The 18384-nt window shown below is 45.5% G+C and overlaps 1 protein-coding gene across 1 annotated transcript in view; it reads right to left on the bottom strand.

Annotated features, from left to right (window-relative positions):
* Nucleotides 1–3482: 3482 nt before the first annotated feature.
* sfxn5a (sideroflexin 5a) overlaps nucleotides 3483–18384 on the bottom strand; it is a 36705-nt gene continuing 21803 nt past the window's right edge. The window contains exons 12-14 of the mRNA XM_069189018.1: nucleotides 17853–17938; nucleotides 15452–15569; nucleotides 3483–3659 (exon numbers count right to left, since the gene is read on the bottom strand). Coding sequence (XP_069045119.1) covers nucleotides 3582–3659; nucleotides 15452–15569; nucleotides 17853–17938 — 282 coding nt within the window. The 3' untranslated portion in view covers nucleotides 3483–3581. The remainder of the gene's footprint in view (nucleotides 3660–15451; nucleotides 15570–17852; nucleotides 17939–18384) is intronic.

Raw genomic sequence — 18384 nt, 5'->3', positions numbered from 1 at the left:
ATTCCTACAGTGGCTTTAATACTTATTCTGATACATACAGAAACCATTGGCGCCGAGGTCAAAGTTTACATTAATTGAAGTATTTTTAACCACAACCTGAGCCCGTCTCAGTGACGCTGACAGATGGGACTACAGGAAGTTACTCTCCAGGTTAATTCGAGCTAGCTGACTGTAGTTCCAGTAGGTCCACTGCCACTCTGATCTGCTCAGGGAAACTGGAAATATACATGATGATGGTTGATGAAATGAAGCCAAGTGCCTTTGAAGCCAAATGAAAATTAAATGTGCTAATTTGTTTGTTTTTGTATAAAAAGTTATTTTTATCAAGGTTTTTTTTCTAAAAAAGTTTAATTTGGAATCTCTGACATAGTAAGCAAGAAACTAAGGAGGTCTGTACTGTTCGGAAGATAACCTAATCTTCAGTCAGTAGAAAACAAGATCTGTACTTACTGAAAGGGGCATCTCTGGTAATTATTAGCATTATTTTTGGACTGAGGTCTTAAGCTGTGGTTAAATACCACATAGCTTTGTAGTTTCTACAGATACTGTGTATTAATAGTGACATATTCACTATTCATATGTTGGTCTCTAACATATGCTGCTCACAAGAGTATGAAATGTGAACAAATTGCCAAGTAGCGTACATATCTGCAAATGTGAATTGTAGCACGGAAACAAAAAAAATGTTTGTGGATACATTGCAAAATACTGAAGAAAAGCACAAAACGTTATTCACGGTAGAAATTTATTCATTACATTCCTAACCATTAAGACAACAATTGTGAGGTAATAACAGACATTAGTCTTTTCTGAAAAAATGCCCTAGAGAGACAGCAAAGTGGTTTTCACCTTATTAAGTCAGAAATAAAAAATGTAAAACAATTCCAGCAGACCTTTGCTCCTAATGGCTCCCATTATATGGCTCAGTGTGTTAGAAACTATCATCCTTAAAGGAAGGAGCACAGGCTTAAAAATCAGAAGATCAGACTAACATTCTTCTCATTAAAGGCTGCCTGACAGATATTTAGTCATTCAGATTTAAACAAAAACACTGAAGGGTTTTCCTGTATTGTTAATTAAATACAAATTTATCTCTAAAGTGTTATGGCTACTTCTTACCCTACTGTTGAGTTCACAAGGTCTGCAGCTGATCCCAGGCCCTCTCGGCCAGCTGGTCCACAAGCACCAGAGCACAAACCGGTGTGATTTCATTGACTGAAGTGCCCTGCTACAGCTCCTGCACTGCCCAAAAGAGCCAGTGTACAGAGCCAAGCGCTTAATCGCAGAGGTAAGTGGGGTTTTAGTTGTCGCAATTTACAACTCTGGAAGACACTTTAGAGAGTAGTGAAATGCTTGTAAGACCTGTATATGCAAATTGCAGTAAGTACAAAACCCCGATAATGGCACTTTCTCTAACATTCAGAGCCGGGCAGGGCAAAGTGCGACTGCTGGTGACACTTGGGCTGTCAACAGCAGGAGGGGCTCCCAGTGCTCTCAGGGTGTGGGCCAGCAGCAGCGCTGAGCTCGTGTGGATGCCGTCATGGTCCAAGGGACGCACTGTTCCTGCACACGTCCCCCCTGCCTGCAGCTCCCCCCCCCCCACAGCAGGACCTGCAGCCACTTGTTGTGCTGGCTGGCTGCCAAACAGCCGCACAAACACAGCAGGCCTCAGACCTCTGACTGCACTGATAAGAGCACAAACACCCACAGATATGCTTCCTCCTCAAAAATCCATCAGCCATGAAACCGGAAAACAGATTTCATTATTTCAGCCCCATTATCCCAGCTGATTTTTACTGAAACTATAAGACAGATAACTGAAGTAGTAGAGGAATTGTACTGACCCCTTTCCTTACAGAGCCTAACACCTGGAACCTTCTCAGTTCACCATGGTACATTTTCACAATAGTCGCACAGATGACCCCAGCAGGCGCAGACAGGGCGAGAATCAGCAGGCTGAGGGGAAATGCATCCAAACCACCTGTGTTGCTTCCACAACCAACGCATAGCAGGAGCAACACTGTCCCTGACCACAGAAGCAATTGCACAGGCCTCTCGTACAAACACATGTGTAGAAGGAGTCTCAGCTCCACGTGAGACTGATTAAACCGTCAAGAGTCCTGCTCTGAAATCTATTATTGCTGCGTCGTTAATGAAATCTCCCCCACGATGACAGAACGGTGTGCTTCTGGGGGCCCTGGGTGCTGGCCGAGGCAATGGTGAACATGTCCACTGGGAACTGAGCCCAGGGGAACACACCATGAGGACGACTCCTCAGCAGAGAGTGTCTGTGCCACAACGTTCAGCCCATAAGAAAACAACGTTGTATAAAACAACAGGTGACTATATAACGTGCACTGGCTGATATTAGCAAGTTTGAAGTGGATATTCTGGGCACCTGTAATGAATGCCTCTGGAAGAGACTATTAACATTTAGCCATAAAAATACAGGCCTGTTGTGGCAAAGACTCTACTAGAAGGAGTGAAGACTTCCTGTTGTGCTTGCTTTTTTAATTCAAATAACATTTTATGTGACACTTTCTGCCAATCCAACTCATCTGAACTGACAGAATCGTGACTGGGCTGTGCAACTCTATTCCGTTTTGCATAGACGTGTGTGTCTAGCTTAGTGTGAGTGAGAGAGAGAAAGCAAAGCTGACAGAAAGGCAGGGAGTGAAGCTGCAGGCCATTCTGGAGAGCTGCCATTTTGACTATGATTCCCAAAGCTGCGTGGACAACTGGCAGTCCTTGCAAGAGTTTCTATTCAGGCCCTAGAAAACCACCTAACTCCAACCCATGTGGTCACTTCCTTAACCTGTCTAGGATTTTAGATTCACATGCATTACTGGACGCATGATTAAAGATTTGGCACTGACACAGGCTTACTTACAATCTTTTGACAGCGCCACTGTGTGGCCAGGCCAGCGGTGCACAGCTGTGGTCTTCAATGCTAAGGAATGGCCAAAGGCATCTTGAGTCAGTGGTTTCCTGGAGTTCTCTCTTGGAAACAAACACATAAGAGTATTTCTAGACACAGCGCTGTGGCGCAGTGCTCAGAAGCGCACAATGCGCAATGACTTCTTGAACCTTGCTGAAAATGGTGAAGTACGCAGGCGTGCCATTCAGAGCATGGATACAGAATGGACGTCGGGAGCCTTTGATCCAAAAACCTGGGCTGTGCACCTGTAAGCCTGATTATATCAGCAAAGGAGGATGAAGTGTGTCAGCCCCAAGGGAGCTGCAAGTTTTGGAACACCAACATAAGATGCTCTGACTGCATGGGTGTATTCTCTTCTGCAGAGGCTGTGTGTGTGTGAGGGAGAGAGAGAGAGCAAAGCGTACAGAAAGGCAGGGAGTGGCACTGCAGGCCCGTACAAGGAGTCTTGTGCCTTGTGTGTGTGGACGGAGAATGAGCTGCATTGGGGTTGGCAGTCTGCGAAAGTGTTTCTACTTAGTGATAACCCTGTGTGCGGTAGTGACCCTGAAGTGTCCCCTGCAGGCTAGTTTCGGCGCTGTTCCCTCATGGTGCACGATTCCCCAGAGCGTCCCCCGCCAGCCCGACCCTAGCCAGCTGCCCTTCCTCACAGACCCTTGTTGTAGGTCACCACCTCGCAGTCGGTCGCCATGGCAATCTCTGGCTCCAGCTTGGACACCTCGACCTGAGGGGGAAGAGAGAGGATTGGTGAGCACAGGTGATGCGTCAAAATCCCGCCGGAGAGCCCAGAGAGACGCCACGGATATGCCTGCAGTTGGCTCTGTCTGGACGTCTTCTCTGCATTGAGACTTGGCTTCCCTGATTTCCCTGCAAGCCCAAAGTACATTAAATCATTAATTGTTCACACCAGATGCACAGTGAGTCAGACACTGACAGCCAGAGATGAAAACATATTAATAGCTGACAGAATGTGAAATCATAGGGCTCATTTTTACTGAGCTTGCCTTCAGCTGATCACTTAATCAAATCTGACTGGCCTTCTGAAGCACACATTTTACATTAAAAGAGAATTCCTAGCTTGAGGTCTGAGGACTGGACAGGTGGGGGTGAAATGGTTGTGCAGGTGTCACCACAACATTATCCACTAGTCTCTCACCCTGGATAGCTGCTTAACAACAGCCTCCCTTCCGGCAATGAGGTGTAGAAATATCACAAGCCTTTATATAAGAAAAACTGCTTATGCGCAAGAAAGAGTCTTCTAAAAGAGTCTAATCTAAATAAATACACCATCAAGAAAGGGAAAGAAGACAAACAGGAAGCAGGCTTTAGCACTGCTTTAGTACTTTGGGATGGTCCCCAATTTTGATAATCTACAGGCGGCGGCACAAGAACACAATGAACGTGGTAAATTACACGACTATACTTCCTGTCCACAGACAACACCTCAACAGGGAGAGTAGACACCTTATTACAGGTGTCCATCCAGATCAATGGGAAATAAAGCAGAGTATTCATGAACATGTTCTGTGTGGCTCTCTAATTCCTGTTCAGGCTAACTGACTATTCCAGCAAAAGTAACTTCTCTAATGATCAGTCAGGTCGGGCAGATTGGCTAAGCCTTTTGTGGTGAAGAAATGCATTGCAGATTTTTTTATTGTAAATTATTATTATTATTTTGGTAACAGTATTTGTCAATTCTAACGAATTGGTAAGTCCTCATGTACATGTTTGGTCAAATAAATTTTAAAAATGACACAAGAAGAGCCAGGCATATTTCTAGGCCTAAAGGAATTTTCATCAGGTAGTCTTGGACCTGATTGAAGTATTCGACATCCTGAAAGGCCCAGACAAATTTCAGACTCAAGCTGAGGCAAGAGACATTAGAGCTGTTATTCTTTTTTTCTAACGGAAGAGAATAAATAAAAATAACTTTAAAAAATAATTTAAAAGTGAGCGTAAAAAACGGAGTACGAAAAACAAAATAAACAATAGAGTTGGCGAGCTGTGCAGCCTGCCTGTTTCTATCCTAATGAAGTGAGGTGCTGGGGGACAGCAGTGGAAGACAGGATGAGGAACAAGTTGTCAGTGCCATCTGCAGCTCCGAACAAGGAATCGGGACATCCTGGATCTCCACGGGACGCCACAGCCCACAGCCCGACGGCCTCCTGGAGTCTCTGAAACACAGGCGATGCCAGGACAGGCCAGAGGCGTGTGGGAGGTCTCTGAGAAAACGTGGAAATACTGCACGACGAGAGGCTGTCCTTGCTGAGTTGGCACACAAGCACTGCCCCCGAGGTCCCGGGGCAAGAGCAGTGCTGCAGGAGGTGCCCCTGGGCAGCTGAGACGCTCAGGGAACCTCTTTCCTTTGCCAGGGCTTGGTGATCTTGGGGTACTCTGAAGAGTGGTGGCACAGGAACCTCTCCCTGGTGTGTTATATCGGTGAAAGGGGATAAAGTGCTGCCAACGAATCGCCTGATTGACCTGACTCAGGGTGGTAGCTGTTGAGCCTAATTTTGCCCTCATTTCTCCTTCATTCCTTGTACAGCAAATCGCTTGTGTTGATGGTCTTTGTAACCTACAAGAGAGCCGAGGATTTATTTTCCTGACAAGACCTGTCCACAGAGAGCTCAGTGTTTACACAAGATGTTATTAAACAGTGGACAGTGAGTCCGAAAGAATGGTTAAAATGGTGTGTCGCTGTTTCCCTACCTGTCTCTCTTCACAACAGAGACCCATTGACACCCAGCTCTTCAGGGATGGAGTACTACAGGTCTTAGAGCTCCCAAAGACTCTTATGGAAACACCATCATTTCAACCAGATAAGACATGGACCATAAGCAATCAAAATGTTCAGGAGCAAGGAAGTCCAGAAAATTCAAGAGGGCCCTGAGGAGTGGAGCTGGACTCCAGTCCAGGCTGTGGAGGTTGGTCACAGGAGCACACAGGGAGCGAGCTCGCTCATTCATCACTAGCTCTCTATGCAGGGAAGGGGGCTGCAGTTCTCAAGCTCCCGAAGAGCTCAGAGCTTCAGATAATCAGCAGGGCAGTGGCAGTATTAAAAGGAACTAAAAGCACTGCAGGATCAAAAATACAGGGTGCACAAGCAAAGCCAACAAACTATGTTGTAAAAACAGTTGGTTAACAGAGAGAAAGATTTTTGAAACTCTCTAACCTCATATGCCAGACCAGAGTGAAATGCTCCTTTCTGAAAGAAAATGCATGATTACAGATAGTGACAGGGCAGGCTGGGAATCAATTTTTGAGTGGACCCAGATGTGTGTGGGTACTGGGCACTAAAAACACTTTCCTTCCCAGCCACTGACATTGTACCTATATAAAACCACTGTCTGAAAGCACCCATAATTCCCAGTATGTTCATCAAATGCTGAGAAATTTGAAAAAAACATTAGAAAGTAACTTCAAAAAATTGCTTCAATTTGAACCATCTCCATAATGTACAAAAGCCTGAACTCAGCAGGCCCTGAGAAAAAAACAGAAATATTTAAATATAAAAAGCAATCTCTTTATGAAATATGAAGTTTCAACCTCTCTCTTGGTCTTCCACACTCCTTTCTTCCTAATTCTAATAAAATGACTTAACATTCCCAGATCTCTTATCTAAAGAGTTGTTTTTTTATTTCTAATTATTACAAAAAATCTGGTCTACTGTTGAGCTCGATTTTTTGGAATACTACTTGTAATATTTTTAAACAGAAGCAGATGGCGTCGAATTTAGCAGTGGAATCTTAACAAGAGTCCAGTGGAGTGTGAATTGGGAGGGGTGGGAGGGTGATCATGCAATACTTTTGGGACTCTTGTCTGGAACCCTCTTAAAAGTGCGAGAGGACTGGAAGTGAAAACAGCACCTCCGAGCTGGTGCATGCTGGGAAACTGTGTGTTGAGTGATTTTGAGTGGCACATATGTTGGTTTTTTTCACCATATGGCTGCCTGAGCTATTTACAGTCATAATTAAATCCTAAACATCTTTAAACCACTCTAAAATGTTCAGTGGCTCTAATCAGCATTTCCAGCAGCACTGTAACGGAATGAAATTCGAAAGAAAAAAGCCCATTTGTTAAAAAAGAAAATGGGAGACAGAAAGTGGTTGTTAAATGTGTGAAGAGCTCAGCATTACTCGAGGCATATCCCCAAACATTAGGGCTTTGTGGCTCTGCTCACTGCTGAGTTTTAGTCATTTTCCACATTTATTAACCAGCAGCTAATTAATAGTAAAATATACAGCAGAAATATAGAAAAAAGTCAGCCAAATACATTTCACACCTTATTTAAAAAATTGTTACTGCTGTAATTGCATTTTGTGCAGTACAACAAAATAAACAAGCAAACATGCCACTTCCTACCAAGAACAACATTAGAGAGCAAAATCCCTTCGCTCAACACAGAAGACGAGCTGTACTCTACCACACCTGTTCAAAGTATAGACATAGTCACTCTTAAACCACACCAAACAGGTAAATTATCACAAAGGATCATCCCCAAACCACAGCAGAACAGGTAAATTATCACACAGGATCAACCTCAAACCACAGCAGAACAGGTAGATTATCACACAGGATCATCTTCAAACCATAACAGAACAGGTAAATTATCACACAGGATCAACCTTAAACCACATCATAATAGGTCAATTATCACACAGAAGCAGTTTATAACAAAATTAATAAATTCTTGCAACAGTTCAATTGGATTGCTTTTCACATTAAAATCTGCAACACACATGATAAAAGCAAATACAAATTATTCATCCAAAGTGGCAATGTAACATGGGCCACAGCCTAGCCTGCTGAAGTTAAATTTGAAACCCTTGTGATCTGTACTTCAGAGGAAGTTAAAGTCAGCCTGCGTGGAAGGTCAATGACAAATCAATTGATGCCTGACTCCTAATAAAGCTACAGGCTTTGCTTTTCCAATCATGTCTAACAAGACACTGTTCTGTTCTTCCACAGTGAAGCCAAACATGTTGGCACACGACTCGATGCCGTGAACAGCCTCTTAATGTCATGTAACATCTTCAATCAATCTACAATTTATATCAGCTGCTTCTCGTTAATTTGGCTGTTACCAACTTGAAGACATCTGGGCTATTATATATCACAATGACATTTATTTTGACAGTGTGGAGTCTGTCTCTCCTTAACTAAGAAACCTTAAAATTACTAAAAAATACAGATAACAGAATCTCTTGAGTGATTCTCTTTTGTATTCCTCGGGCACTCCCATTAGACAGCTAATCTTCAGCTGACAGTTTGCACTTTTCCGGAGGAAAGATGTGCTCATGGAAGTAAATGGCTGTGGATCTTTCCCGAGGCCTTTTGCGTTAAGCAGTTAAGGCAGTTAGCCCTGCTCTAGATACAATTGTGGCCTGCAGTCTTCCCAAGATGCGACCCATGCAGATGCACAGGGCCACAGGTTAGAGTGAGGACACGGGCAGTGCACTGGAGTGTGGACACCAAAAAGGTCAACTACAAGGCGAGTGTGTGCCATACTGCTGTATGGCATGGACCTACCCAGTCTCGAATGACACTTGGTTATCTCTCGTCCTTGCAAACCTCTCAGACTCTCACCTGGCCACTCCTGCTGTTCTCCCCAATGTGCCCTCACACTTAAGACACCTGGGCCTGACAGGTAGACCTCTTCTCCTGCTTTCCAAAGAAGTTCTGCAAAGAGCCTGTTAGCAAGAATGGCACAACCCTCTCATTTAACAACTCAACAACTACCTCAGGGAGCTGAGCGCTAAGGGCTACAGGATGCTCAGACCTTTTCTAAGGTCAATATCTCCAAAGCAGGTAGATCTTTACAATGCATCGTGGGCATTTCTCCCTGCTTACCTGCACTTTTGATTTTGCCTGATCTGGGTCAGACTGTCCCAGTCCAAGTCCCAGTGCAGGGGTCACAAGTGGTGCCAGGGCCCAGTTACCTTCAGACTGACCATCAGTGAAGATCCCTTCCTAAAGGCTGTGACACAGGGCAGGAAAAGCAGAGCATGCCTCCAGCACACAGCTGTTACACAGCAGGGCTCAGGAACGCTTAGTGTCATTGCTGCTGCAGTATGATGACTTTTCCCACTATTATCAGTAAAACAAACACTGCTCAAGTTTGTTACTATTGCCTTCAGTGCGCTTGTGCTTACAACAACTAGTAAGAGTAATGAAGAGTCCCTTCCCTGTTGTGTGAAGTGTAAAGTAGTGTCCCTTCCCTGTTACAGTCTTTTTCCTTCACATATATTTGCTATATTTGGGGCTCAAAGCAAAGTGGCCAGCAGTATGACTGCCAAGCTAGAGATAGTGCTACACTGTGCTGCACTGTTTGCCATCTAATTCGTAATTGATGGACTGCTTTTTTCTACTTTTTGTATTAGGATTTTTTTTTAAATTACTGAATGCATCACTTTAGTTCAATGAATAACAATACTGTCCTGCCCAAAGTAGTCATCTAAAAACCTCCCATTCAAAAACATCGCGCAGTTTAGTGTTTCACGTTTCCTTGAATAAAAATAATTGAGTCTATTATACCTTAGACAACTTTCCAATTAGGATGTGCTGTGCCCACAAGCAGGGTTCTCTTGTGCAAGAGTCCACTGAGACAGCTCAGTGTGCTTTTAGTTTGACAGTGACAAACAAAGTCTTTTGGTTGTATATCCAAAGAACCAAGAGAATGAACAGTCAGTTGTGGCTTAGTGCAATCATATTTCTAATGAAGCGCTCGGTTCAGCTGGTACCTTTCCAAGTTCTGCAAAGCAAGGCTGTGCTTGGGCTTGAGCAATAGATGTAACTGCCAAGTACTATTTGCAACACTTGCTTATCTTTAACCATTTAATCTTTGTTTTTAATGTTTGCTATAATAAACAAAGCCTACTCTGCTTTCCATTCCTTTACTAGAAGTGATGGCTGAGAACCTAGGGATTTCCTCAATGCTGATTCCTGGAACAATACACTATTTCCAACTGGCTAAGCAGGATTACTGTGACTGACAGTTTGCAGACCTCTTACAGTTGTGAATTTTTTGTGACTGCTGATCAAAAAGTACTTAAGCAAAGGATTCTCATGCTCTCAGTGTAAAATACTAAGGTGCAATCTGTGTTACCATTAACTTGGAAATGTGCAACAGGATTGGGGTGCTAATTCAAAGGGGATCCATTATAAAGTACATGGAGTAGATCTGGAAGCCTGGGAGGACAGCAGGGCTCCTCAGAGATCAGAGCTGGGCCTCCATCTTCATGCTCAGGGCTGTCCTGAGAACATGGTGCTGAACCCCACTGACAGCTCCCCCTCCTCACCATTGGAGAAGCGGATCAAATGCTATTAAACCAAATTGATGAGACTCATTTGGAAATGATACGTTCTCAATGCACTGGAATGAAGCCGTAACGATATTGACTGTTCCCTCTTTTAGTCATCCCTGATCCTGTGACTCAGGTTTACGCATGGATACTGCATCTGACTTGGTTTTCTTTTGTTTGTCATGGACCAGCAGAACACGCAATACAGAGAATGGTAACAGCAAAGAGCAAACATTTCACTAGCTCAGTTTATGAACAAGAAATCATATTAATGATTACTGTATTTTGCAAATTCAAGCACATGTGAGAAAATGAGCAATTATTTCTGTCTCATGTGCTGTGATTAGATTGCATGCAAGCTGCAGAGATGTCTACACAACAACTGTAGTTATTTACAGTGTGGTTGGGGGAGGGCTGTACTATGTATGTGGTATATAAATACATTTAAAAGTGCATTAATTTAAGCTGTTCAAGGAAGCAAGCACAACTTTGAAAAAACATTCAACAGAAGTTGGCTAGGGATCAAAACACAGCACCACAGATGCTGTTAAGTCCACTCCTTCCCTCTCTCATCTCTCTCCCCCTCTTCTCTCCCTCTCCTCCTCTTCTCTCTCCACCCCTCCCACCCTTCTACCCTCCTCCTCTCTCCCCTCTACCCCTCCTTTCCCCACCCCCCTACCCTCCTCCTCTCTCCCCCCTCCTCCTCTCTCTCCACCCCTCCTCGTCTCTCTCCCCCTCTCTCTTCACCGCTCCTCCTCTCTTTCCACCCCTCCTCTCTTTCCACCCCTCCTCCTCTCTCTCCCCCTCCGCTCTCCCCCTCTCCTCCTCTCTACCCCTCCTCTCCTCCTCTCTACCCCTCCTCTTTCTCTACCTCTTCTCTCCTCTGTCTCCCCCTCCCCACCTCCTTTAATTCAATTCAATTCAATTCAAGGTGCTTTATTAGCATGACCGATGGGTACAATCAGTGTTGCCAAAGCAAATAAAAATAATAAAATTAACATAGAACAAAACAAAACTCCTTTATCTCTCCACCTCCTACCTGTCTCTCTGCCTCTCCACCTCTCTCTCTTCCTCTTGACCTCCTCCCCTTCAATTCGCTGGAGGGATCCCCAGTCGCTACTATTTCCCACTGCCCTGCACTCAGGTGGCTTTAGTTTTTAGTTTTGTATGGATTGGTCCCCAGTCTAATTCGAACAGCAGTGTGGGACTTGACGCATTGCCTGTCCCCCACAGTACCGCAGCACAGAATTGTCAATGCCTGACAAGGCTTGCGAAAGGAAGGGGGAAAACAAGGAGTTCTAACTATTTCAGACCAGTAGAGCCAATCAGATGTATTCATGTCAGGGGAACAGATCTACACAAGACTACTACGGAGACTACAGCAGCACAGCACTACTGTTTCCTTAACCTCTAGCTATTCCTTACCCAACACAGCTTAAGCAAAGCAAGAGCCATTCTCCTTTATGTACCACAATGCCACCTGTGTTTTAGGAAGTTCTGTCTGGGCTCCACGTGGGTCGGTGCCGGGCCCAAGTTGCGCACCTGTTGTGCAAATCTGTGAAAAAGCAACATTCCTGCTCTCATTACCTGCAGTGTTGCAATGGGGAAGTGCAAATGAATCCTGACTAGGGTGAGAATTGCTCTGCTGTCTTTTGTTTCAGCTGCTCGAGATCCGTCCGCACACCTCTTGCTACCTCCAGTTGTGTCTGTTTGTTTCATGGGAGAGCGTGAGTCTCTGTTTTTTTTTTTTACCTTTCTGCACATTTGAAAGTGTCATATTGAGGGGGCTGGGTAGTTAGTTTGGTAAAAAAGCATTTTTGTTGGGGAAAAAAAACAGAGATAGAGAAAAAATACTGCTGGGTAGATAAGCAGAGTCAACATTGTTTACAAGACAAGGGTTTGAGCTGGTGGCAAACGGGCCTGCTGTAAAAAATAATCTCTTCAGAGTGTTTTGCAAAAGCAGCCATGTGCCAGAGCAATACTTGCAGCATCGGGTTGAAGAAGGGAAACTTCAAGGTAAGGTGAGACAAATCATCCAGTATGAAAAGCTTTTCTGCCATCATTGAAAGCCAAGTGCACAAAACACACCCAAGCACCTGTTTCACCTAAGACTTCCTAACTTTCTGTTCTACCCCCACTGAAAGACTGAAGGAGCAGAACCTTGTTAGTGTTGAGCAGACTATGAGGGACCTGATACAAGAATTCAAAATCCTCAAGGACACTGAAAAAGTTAACCCACCAGATTTCTTTAGAATGAACAGGGAAACACAAACCAAGAGGAAACAATGTAAAACTGTGTCTAATCAAAAACAGGAGACACTTATTTAAGCAAACGTTTGTGGGAGTATGGAGCAAACTACCCCAGCCAAATTGTTGAAGCCAATGCTTTAAAGTACTCTACTTTTTAAAATTATGATATGTCCTGTTCAGATGTCAAACCAGTGGTTCAATCACAGACAAACTGTGAAATTATAGAGGTAATTATCATGAGCTGAAATGGATTCAAACTCAGGACTGGAAAATAGAATTATGCACTGGTGCAGGCCCTATCCAAAACATTGCATCCTGTTTTAGTCAACACGCTGTGAATAAAAGCATTGCTGTTCCGGCAACACTATTATGAACTTTCCAGAAATACCCCTGTGTGTTTTTAACACCAGAAGGTTGATCTTTTCGTTTCAAACAATGATGACGTCAAGAACATCTGGCTGAGAAATTCAGAATTCCAGAAGGAATCTGGAAAGCGATCCTGAACTGCTTTTCACTCCACACAGACGGCATGACCAGAGTAGCTGGGACATTAGGGAAAGCACATTCAGGAGGTGCTTCCTGAAACAGCAATTTCACCATAAAAGAAGTTACCAAACCACAGTGCAAGAGACATGCTCAAAGCAACCTTTTTAGTTTTCTGAAAGGTTTTATCAACCTTTATTACCTATTTTGAAGCCTGAAGAAGCTGTGCAGTTACATTTGTAACTAATTATACAGCAGGGCATTTTACCAAGAGTGTAGTACTTTGCTCAAGGATGCTAAAGTAATGTCCCACCTAGGATTCGAACCCACGACCTGCCAGTGGCCAGCCCTATTCACCACTCCAGCTAATGCTATAATATCACGCTGGCATGCCTCATAACTTGCACTAGTGTAGAGTAACAGCAAAATAACTGCCGAGCTCATTCTTGTGTCACGGGCCAGGCAACAATCACAGCTCTCTCAAAGGCACTGCAGAGTGTACCCTCTCCGAATCTGGACCAGTTCACTTCCAGAAGATTCATCCTTATACGGCAAGACTCAGACCGTGACATCTGGAGGTCAGGGAATTTAGCAGTTACAATGGAGAGGAGGCCTTTTAACTCATCCAGCTCCCTTGGCTGCTAGGAGCTAATTGAACTCATCCAGCTCATTCTTGACTTGCTCAATACTCTTGTCAGCTGTCTCGCACCACTTGGCCTGGGTTTGAGCTGAGATGGGGGTAGGGCCAATGACCCTCCCAGTACTCCACAGCACCCAGAGAAAAGGCCAGAGAGTGGGGACAGAGGGACAGAGAGGGGGGGGCGAGACAGCAAGGAAAGAGATTAAGGACAGAGGGTTGGAGAGGAAAGACAAAATGCCAGCTTTTCTGGGTTCCCCAGGTGGAGGGGGCAGGCAGAAACGGGGTGAGGGATGAACGCAGGAGGAAATGTGATGTGTCTCCTGCAAAACTGAATTAAGTTGTTGTTTTTTTGTTAATATGATTTGTGTTCCATCTGTCAGGAAAGCAGTTTGAGGTGGGAGCCTGAGCACAGACATGAAGAAACAGCAGGGCACAGGAACTGCCACATAGCTCTGGGGGCACTGTTTATTACCGCACCATGCACGACACTGAGGAAATAAATATTTTAAAAAATTTCCCTGAGATCCCACACCTTCAACCCTTCCGAAAAAAAAGTGTGGATTAACGCAGATGAGTCCCCAATAATTACCGTCTTTCACTTTCACAGCAGCTTTTACCCATTTATCATTCATAGTAATTAGCTGCAAGCAGACGACTTAGGTGTTATCTGAAATTATTGATTATTTATGCTGCAAAATCTTATTACAGGGAAGTTGCAGTATTGTTGCTGTGAAAACAGATTTCACCCAACAGATAGCTTCTCCCAAGAGCCTCATACTACCCAACCCAGAGGAACCCAAGATATAAGAGGTACAAGTGGTCTTGAAATCCACAGAACTGGAATCCACAGAAGAGACGGGGTGAACTGTCCGCAGACAGCTCTAGAAAACTTTAGCCTTCCTTAACTGTGACTCATCATTCTCAGCAAGACAGACCCCTCAGCCAGCACCTCGCAGGGCTAACTGATGCCCTAGGGGACTGCAGTGAGCCAAGAGGATTCAACCCTCAGGCTCTCTGGCAGAGTCAACCCTGACAACTTCTGTCAGCTCGGCGCTGTACACAACCCGCCGGAACAAGTCGAGTCTCTGCGAACATTTCATGGAACGGCTTGGTGAGATCGTAGGATAAGTACGGAAGAGTCACAAAACAAGTGAAGGCCACGCAACACATCGAAAACAAAAAAAGTTTGGTCTGTAGTAGCTGAGTGATCCCTGAGTGTTTTTTGAAAAACTAACCACGTTGAAGGGTAAGTTAGTGACTCATCAAACAATGAAGAGGCTAAACATGCTCTGTTTCATTTGTAAAGGGCTTGAGCCGCACAGACAACAATACAACAGCTGTAGACCTTCTTGAATATGGCTCGCCACACAAGCCGGTCCAATTAGACTAGTGACTTGTGAAAAACTGGAATGAGCTCGTATTATGGCCGGTTGCCAATTTGAGTGCCTGTGTCAACGACATTCACCCCACCTCAGTAAGCCCTTTCAAAGACAGACATCCCATGGAAAGGGGGTGAAAACACTGAAACTGGCTGAGTCTTGTGTTCTATTGGCAGGGGAACCACAGGTGGTAGAGAAGAGCCCTTTTGGTGGCAAAGCTTGGCGGGTATCTCAACACCGGCCTATGGGAGCAAGGGAATACTCACAACTGGACGAAGGAGGCAGGGCTGGAAATCAGACAACATGTTCAGAGAGGGACTCACAGAGATTTGCTACTTCAGGTTGAGCACAAGACACACAGTAACAAAAATCACGATGAAACAGCTCTTCAAGGATGGGAGACGGTCGCTGTCAAACACCAGCAGGCACGGTTTCCAAGTCCTACGGCCGGCGGAAGTCCTACCTGGGATATCTGCGGGAAGAGGCTGATGGCCAGGGGCAGGGCGAGGCCGAAGGAGGCGAGGCACACCAGGCTGTGGACAGGCAGGACCAGTCTCTGGTGGGCCCGGAGCAGAGGGAGCCTGGAGGACACAGGGACACAGCTCTGACCACGCACGTCTGTCGGCCTTTCTCACACGGCCCGCTGCTTCCTCCTTTCTATCACAAATCGCTGGGCTCAGGACCACATGTTTAGTCAACGAGAGTTTATTTTCCGGGTCCCGTAACTCTGTGCGGGCCTGGGCCACGCAGCACGACGGGGGGATCTGCGGCGGGTTTCTGAGCCCACTCGCTCCTCAGCAGCTAGGCCACCGAAACGCACGCAGAGGCCCTTCCTTTGTCTCTCACTCGCCTCTCATGGCGCCCATGGAAGTGTAATTCTGCCTGCATTCATTCTTCTGGTTCGCTTCGTTTTTAATTCTGCCCTCCCTTGCTCTCCCCCACTCTCTCTATAAATATAAATGATTCCTCTCCGCATTGCGCTCTAATTGCTGTCCTGCCCTCGCCCGGCGCTCTCGGGCCGAGCAGCAGCCCAGTCTGAGCTAATCCCCAGCGCTTGTGTGGGTGTGAGCGCACAGCGGGATGCTCACCAAATCCTGCTCGCCTGCCACTAATGCTGCAGCCTAATTAAGGGGAGTTGTGGCTTGATAAAGAAGCTAATTAACACTTAGGGGTGTAATATCTTAATTGGGGGAAAAAATCATGAGGAGAAAAAAAAGTTATGTACAAAAGTGAATTAATCCACAAGAAAAAAAAAACATCTTTATTTCTCACTCTGTGTAGGTGTGTGTGTTCTGGCATTTCTTCTGAGTTTTAATCTTTATGATCAGCAGACGTGAATATAGTGCGAGTGGTGACCCAAACTCTTTCACGAGACAGAGGGGACAGAGGACAGAGGACAGAGGTCCTCCCAGGTCTCAGGTGCCTGCTGCCTCACAGCTGAGGATGCCCGCAGGTGTGCAGCACCGAACATACATTTTCATAGCATTGCATGTTCACCATTAGCATAATGCCAGAAAATTGCTATGAGGGCATACTGTGTATCCTCATATTACTGTCCAAAAATAATAGGTCATTTCCATTGAAAAACTCTTTACACCAGCTCGTTTTACCCAAAGTCTGAGTGTGGATAGCAGAAGTTGAACTTACCGGTTCAAACAAGATGCTATTGCACTAGTGAACCTAGAGAAAATGCATCCTTCCTGAAGCAACACTTTAAAAGCCATGCCAGCAAAAGCCAGGCAGAGGTTGCTCAGGCTGAGCACTGTCCTCCAAAACCCAATGGTCCGGCAACACGCCCTAATCAGGGACTGTGGGCGCCAGCAGAAACGGAGCTCACTCCACAGCCCTGTGAGGCAGCCTTGTGGTGGTGTACAGAGGGTTCAAAACCAGAGCAGGAAGAAAAGGGGTGAAACTCCATGAACTCTGGAAACAGGGAATGTCTTGGTGAGCTAAGATGGGCTCCGTGTTTTTCTGGATGGAAGTCAGAGATACGTCAGGAACCACAGCATCTGGAACCCTCAGAACACAAAGAAAGGCAACTTCATGACAAGTACGTGACAGCAAGCGTGGTGTTTGTCCAGTACTGTCATCTTGCTGCTGCCAATGCCAACTACTTGCTGCAAACAACTGGCTTCTACTGTACACTAATGTTTTAGGCAAGAAACAGGAAAATGCAACAGCTCCTACCATTAAAAAAAGCAATAGTCACCAAGATGTTAAGAAGATTCTTTCCTAATATAAAAATCATTCTACGTAAAAAGGAAACCAGATATATCTGGTAGCTCAGATTCCTGGTCTAGTTCTGCTTCTAAGGGTAGTGGATGTTTTTAACAGACCTTCTTCGAGTCTCGCTGACAGTGTGACACTCCTCTCCTCATCGCTGTCATTAGCCCTGCCTGCTTGTCAGCACTCTAATCCATCTCGGAGGGCAAACACGTCAGCCACGCTCCATTGAGAGCCACTGAGAGTGAACGGGCTAGGGAGTCCACAGTCACCCTGCCGGCTGCCCTGCGGTTTTCAGTTTCATGCAGAAAAAAAACCGACAACAAAGAAACCTTCAAAAAGGTACGTGTTTCACAGTGCTCCCCACCCACATCAGAAACCTGCAGGTCGGGTGGAAGAGGAGAGTCCCCTGTGCTTCCCTGGGCCATGTGTATGGGGGGCGTTTAGGCAAAGTGCTGTGAGTGTTGTGGGACAGAATGGGCTCTGGTGAAGATGATCACGGGCGTCCCAGGCCTCGTTCCAACGCGAGCATGAACCACAGCTGCCATCTAGAACACGCGGGCCCGTGAGGAGGCTGGAATTTGCCAGTACTCATCTCCGTGGGCTGGAACGTGAAGGGTTTGAGGAGACGGGACACGTACTTTTCCAGGAAGGCCATAACGAGGGGAGGCAGGACGAGGATGGGCATGGGCAGCACCACGCGGGTCAGGGCGGTCTCCAGCAGGGCCTGCGGACGGCAGGGGGCCATGAGGGATGCAGTAGACACACTAACGCTCTCGCTGCTGAGCCTGTTCCTGTCCAGTGTCTTTTTTAAATGAACAGGAATGACTCTTCCAGCATGATCCTTTCAGTGCAAAACAACATCCTGCCCACACCCTTGTTCTCTTCTTAAACCCAGTATTAACTCTCACTAACCCTCTGACTAACCCTCACCTCAACCACAGCGCTTTACCCAAATCTGACCTGAACTCCAGCTGTAGTCCCAAACCCTACAGTAAAACTAACCTCAAAACCAGGCTTGCAATTAACTCTAAACCAACACTAACTTTAGTCCTAGCCCATTCATCAGTGCTGTCCAGTCCAGTTTCTAGTGGGCAGCTAAGTTTGCAGTTTGCAGCTCTTAGTGACCTAAATCAACTGATTATTTTGTTTATTTGTACCAATTGATGGATT

This window comes from Lepisosteus oculatus, chromosome 1, assembly GCF_040954835.1.
Source record: "Lepisosteus oculatus isolate fLepOcu1 chromosome 1, fLepOcu1.hap2, whole genome shotgun sequence".
In the NCBI taxonomy this organism is placed as follows: Eukaryota; Metazoa; Chordata; class Actinopteri; order Semionotiformes; family Lepisosteidae; genus Lepisosteus; species Lepisosteus oculatus.
Note: the sequence above shows the minus strand (reverse complement) of the source record. Positions and strands in the feature narration are given on the sequence as shown.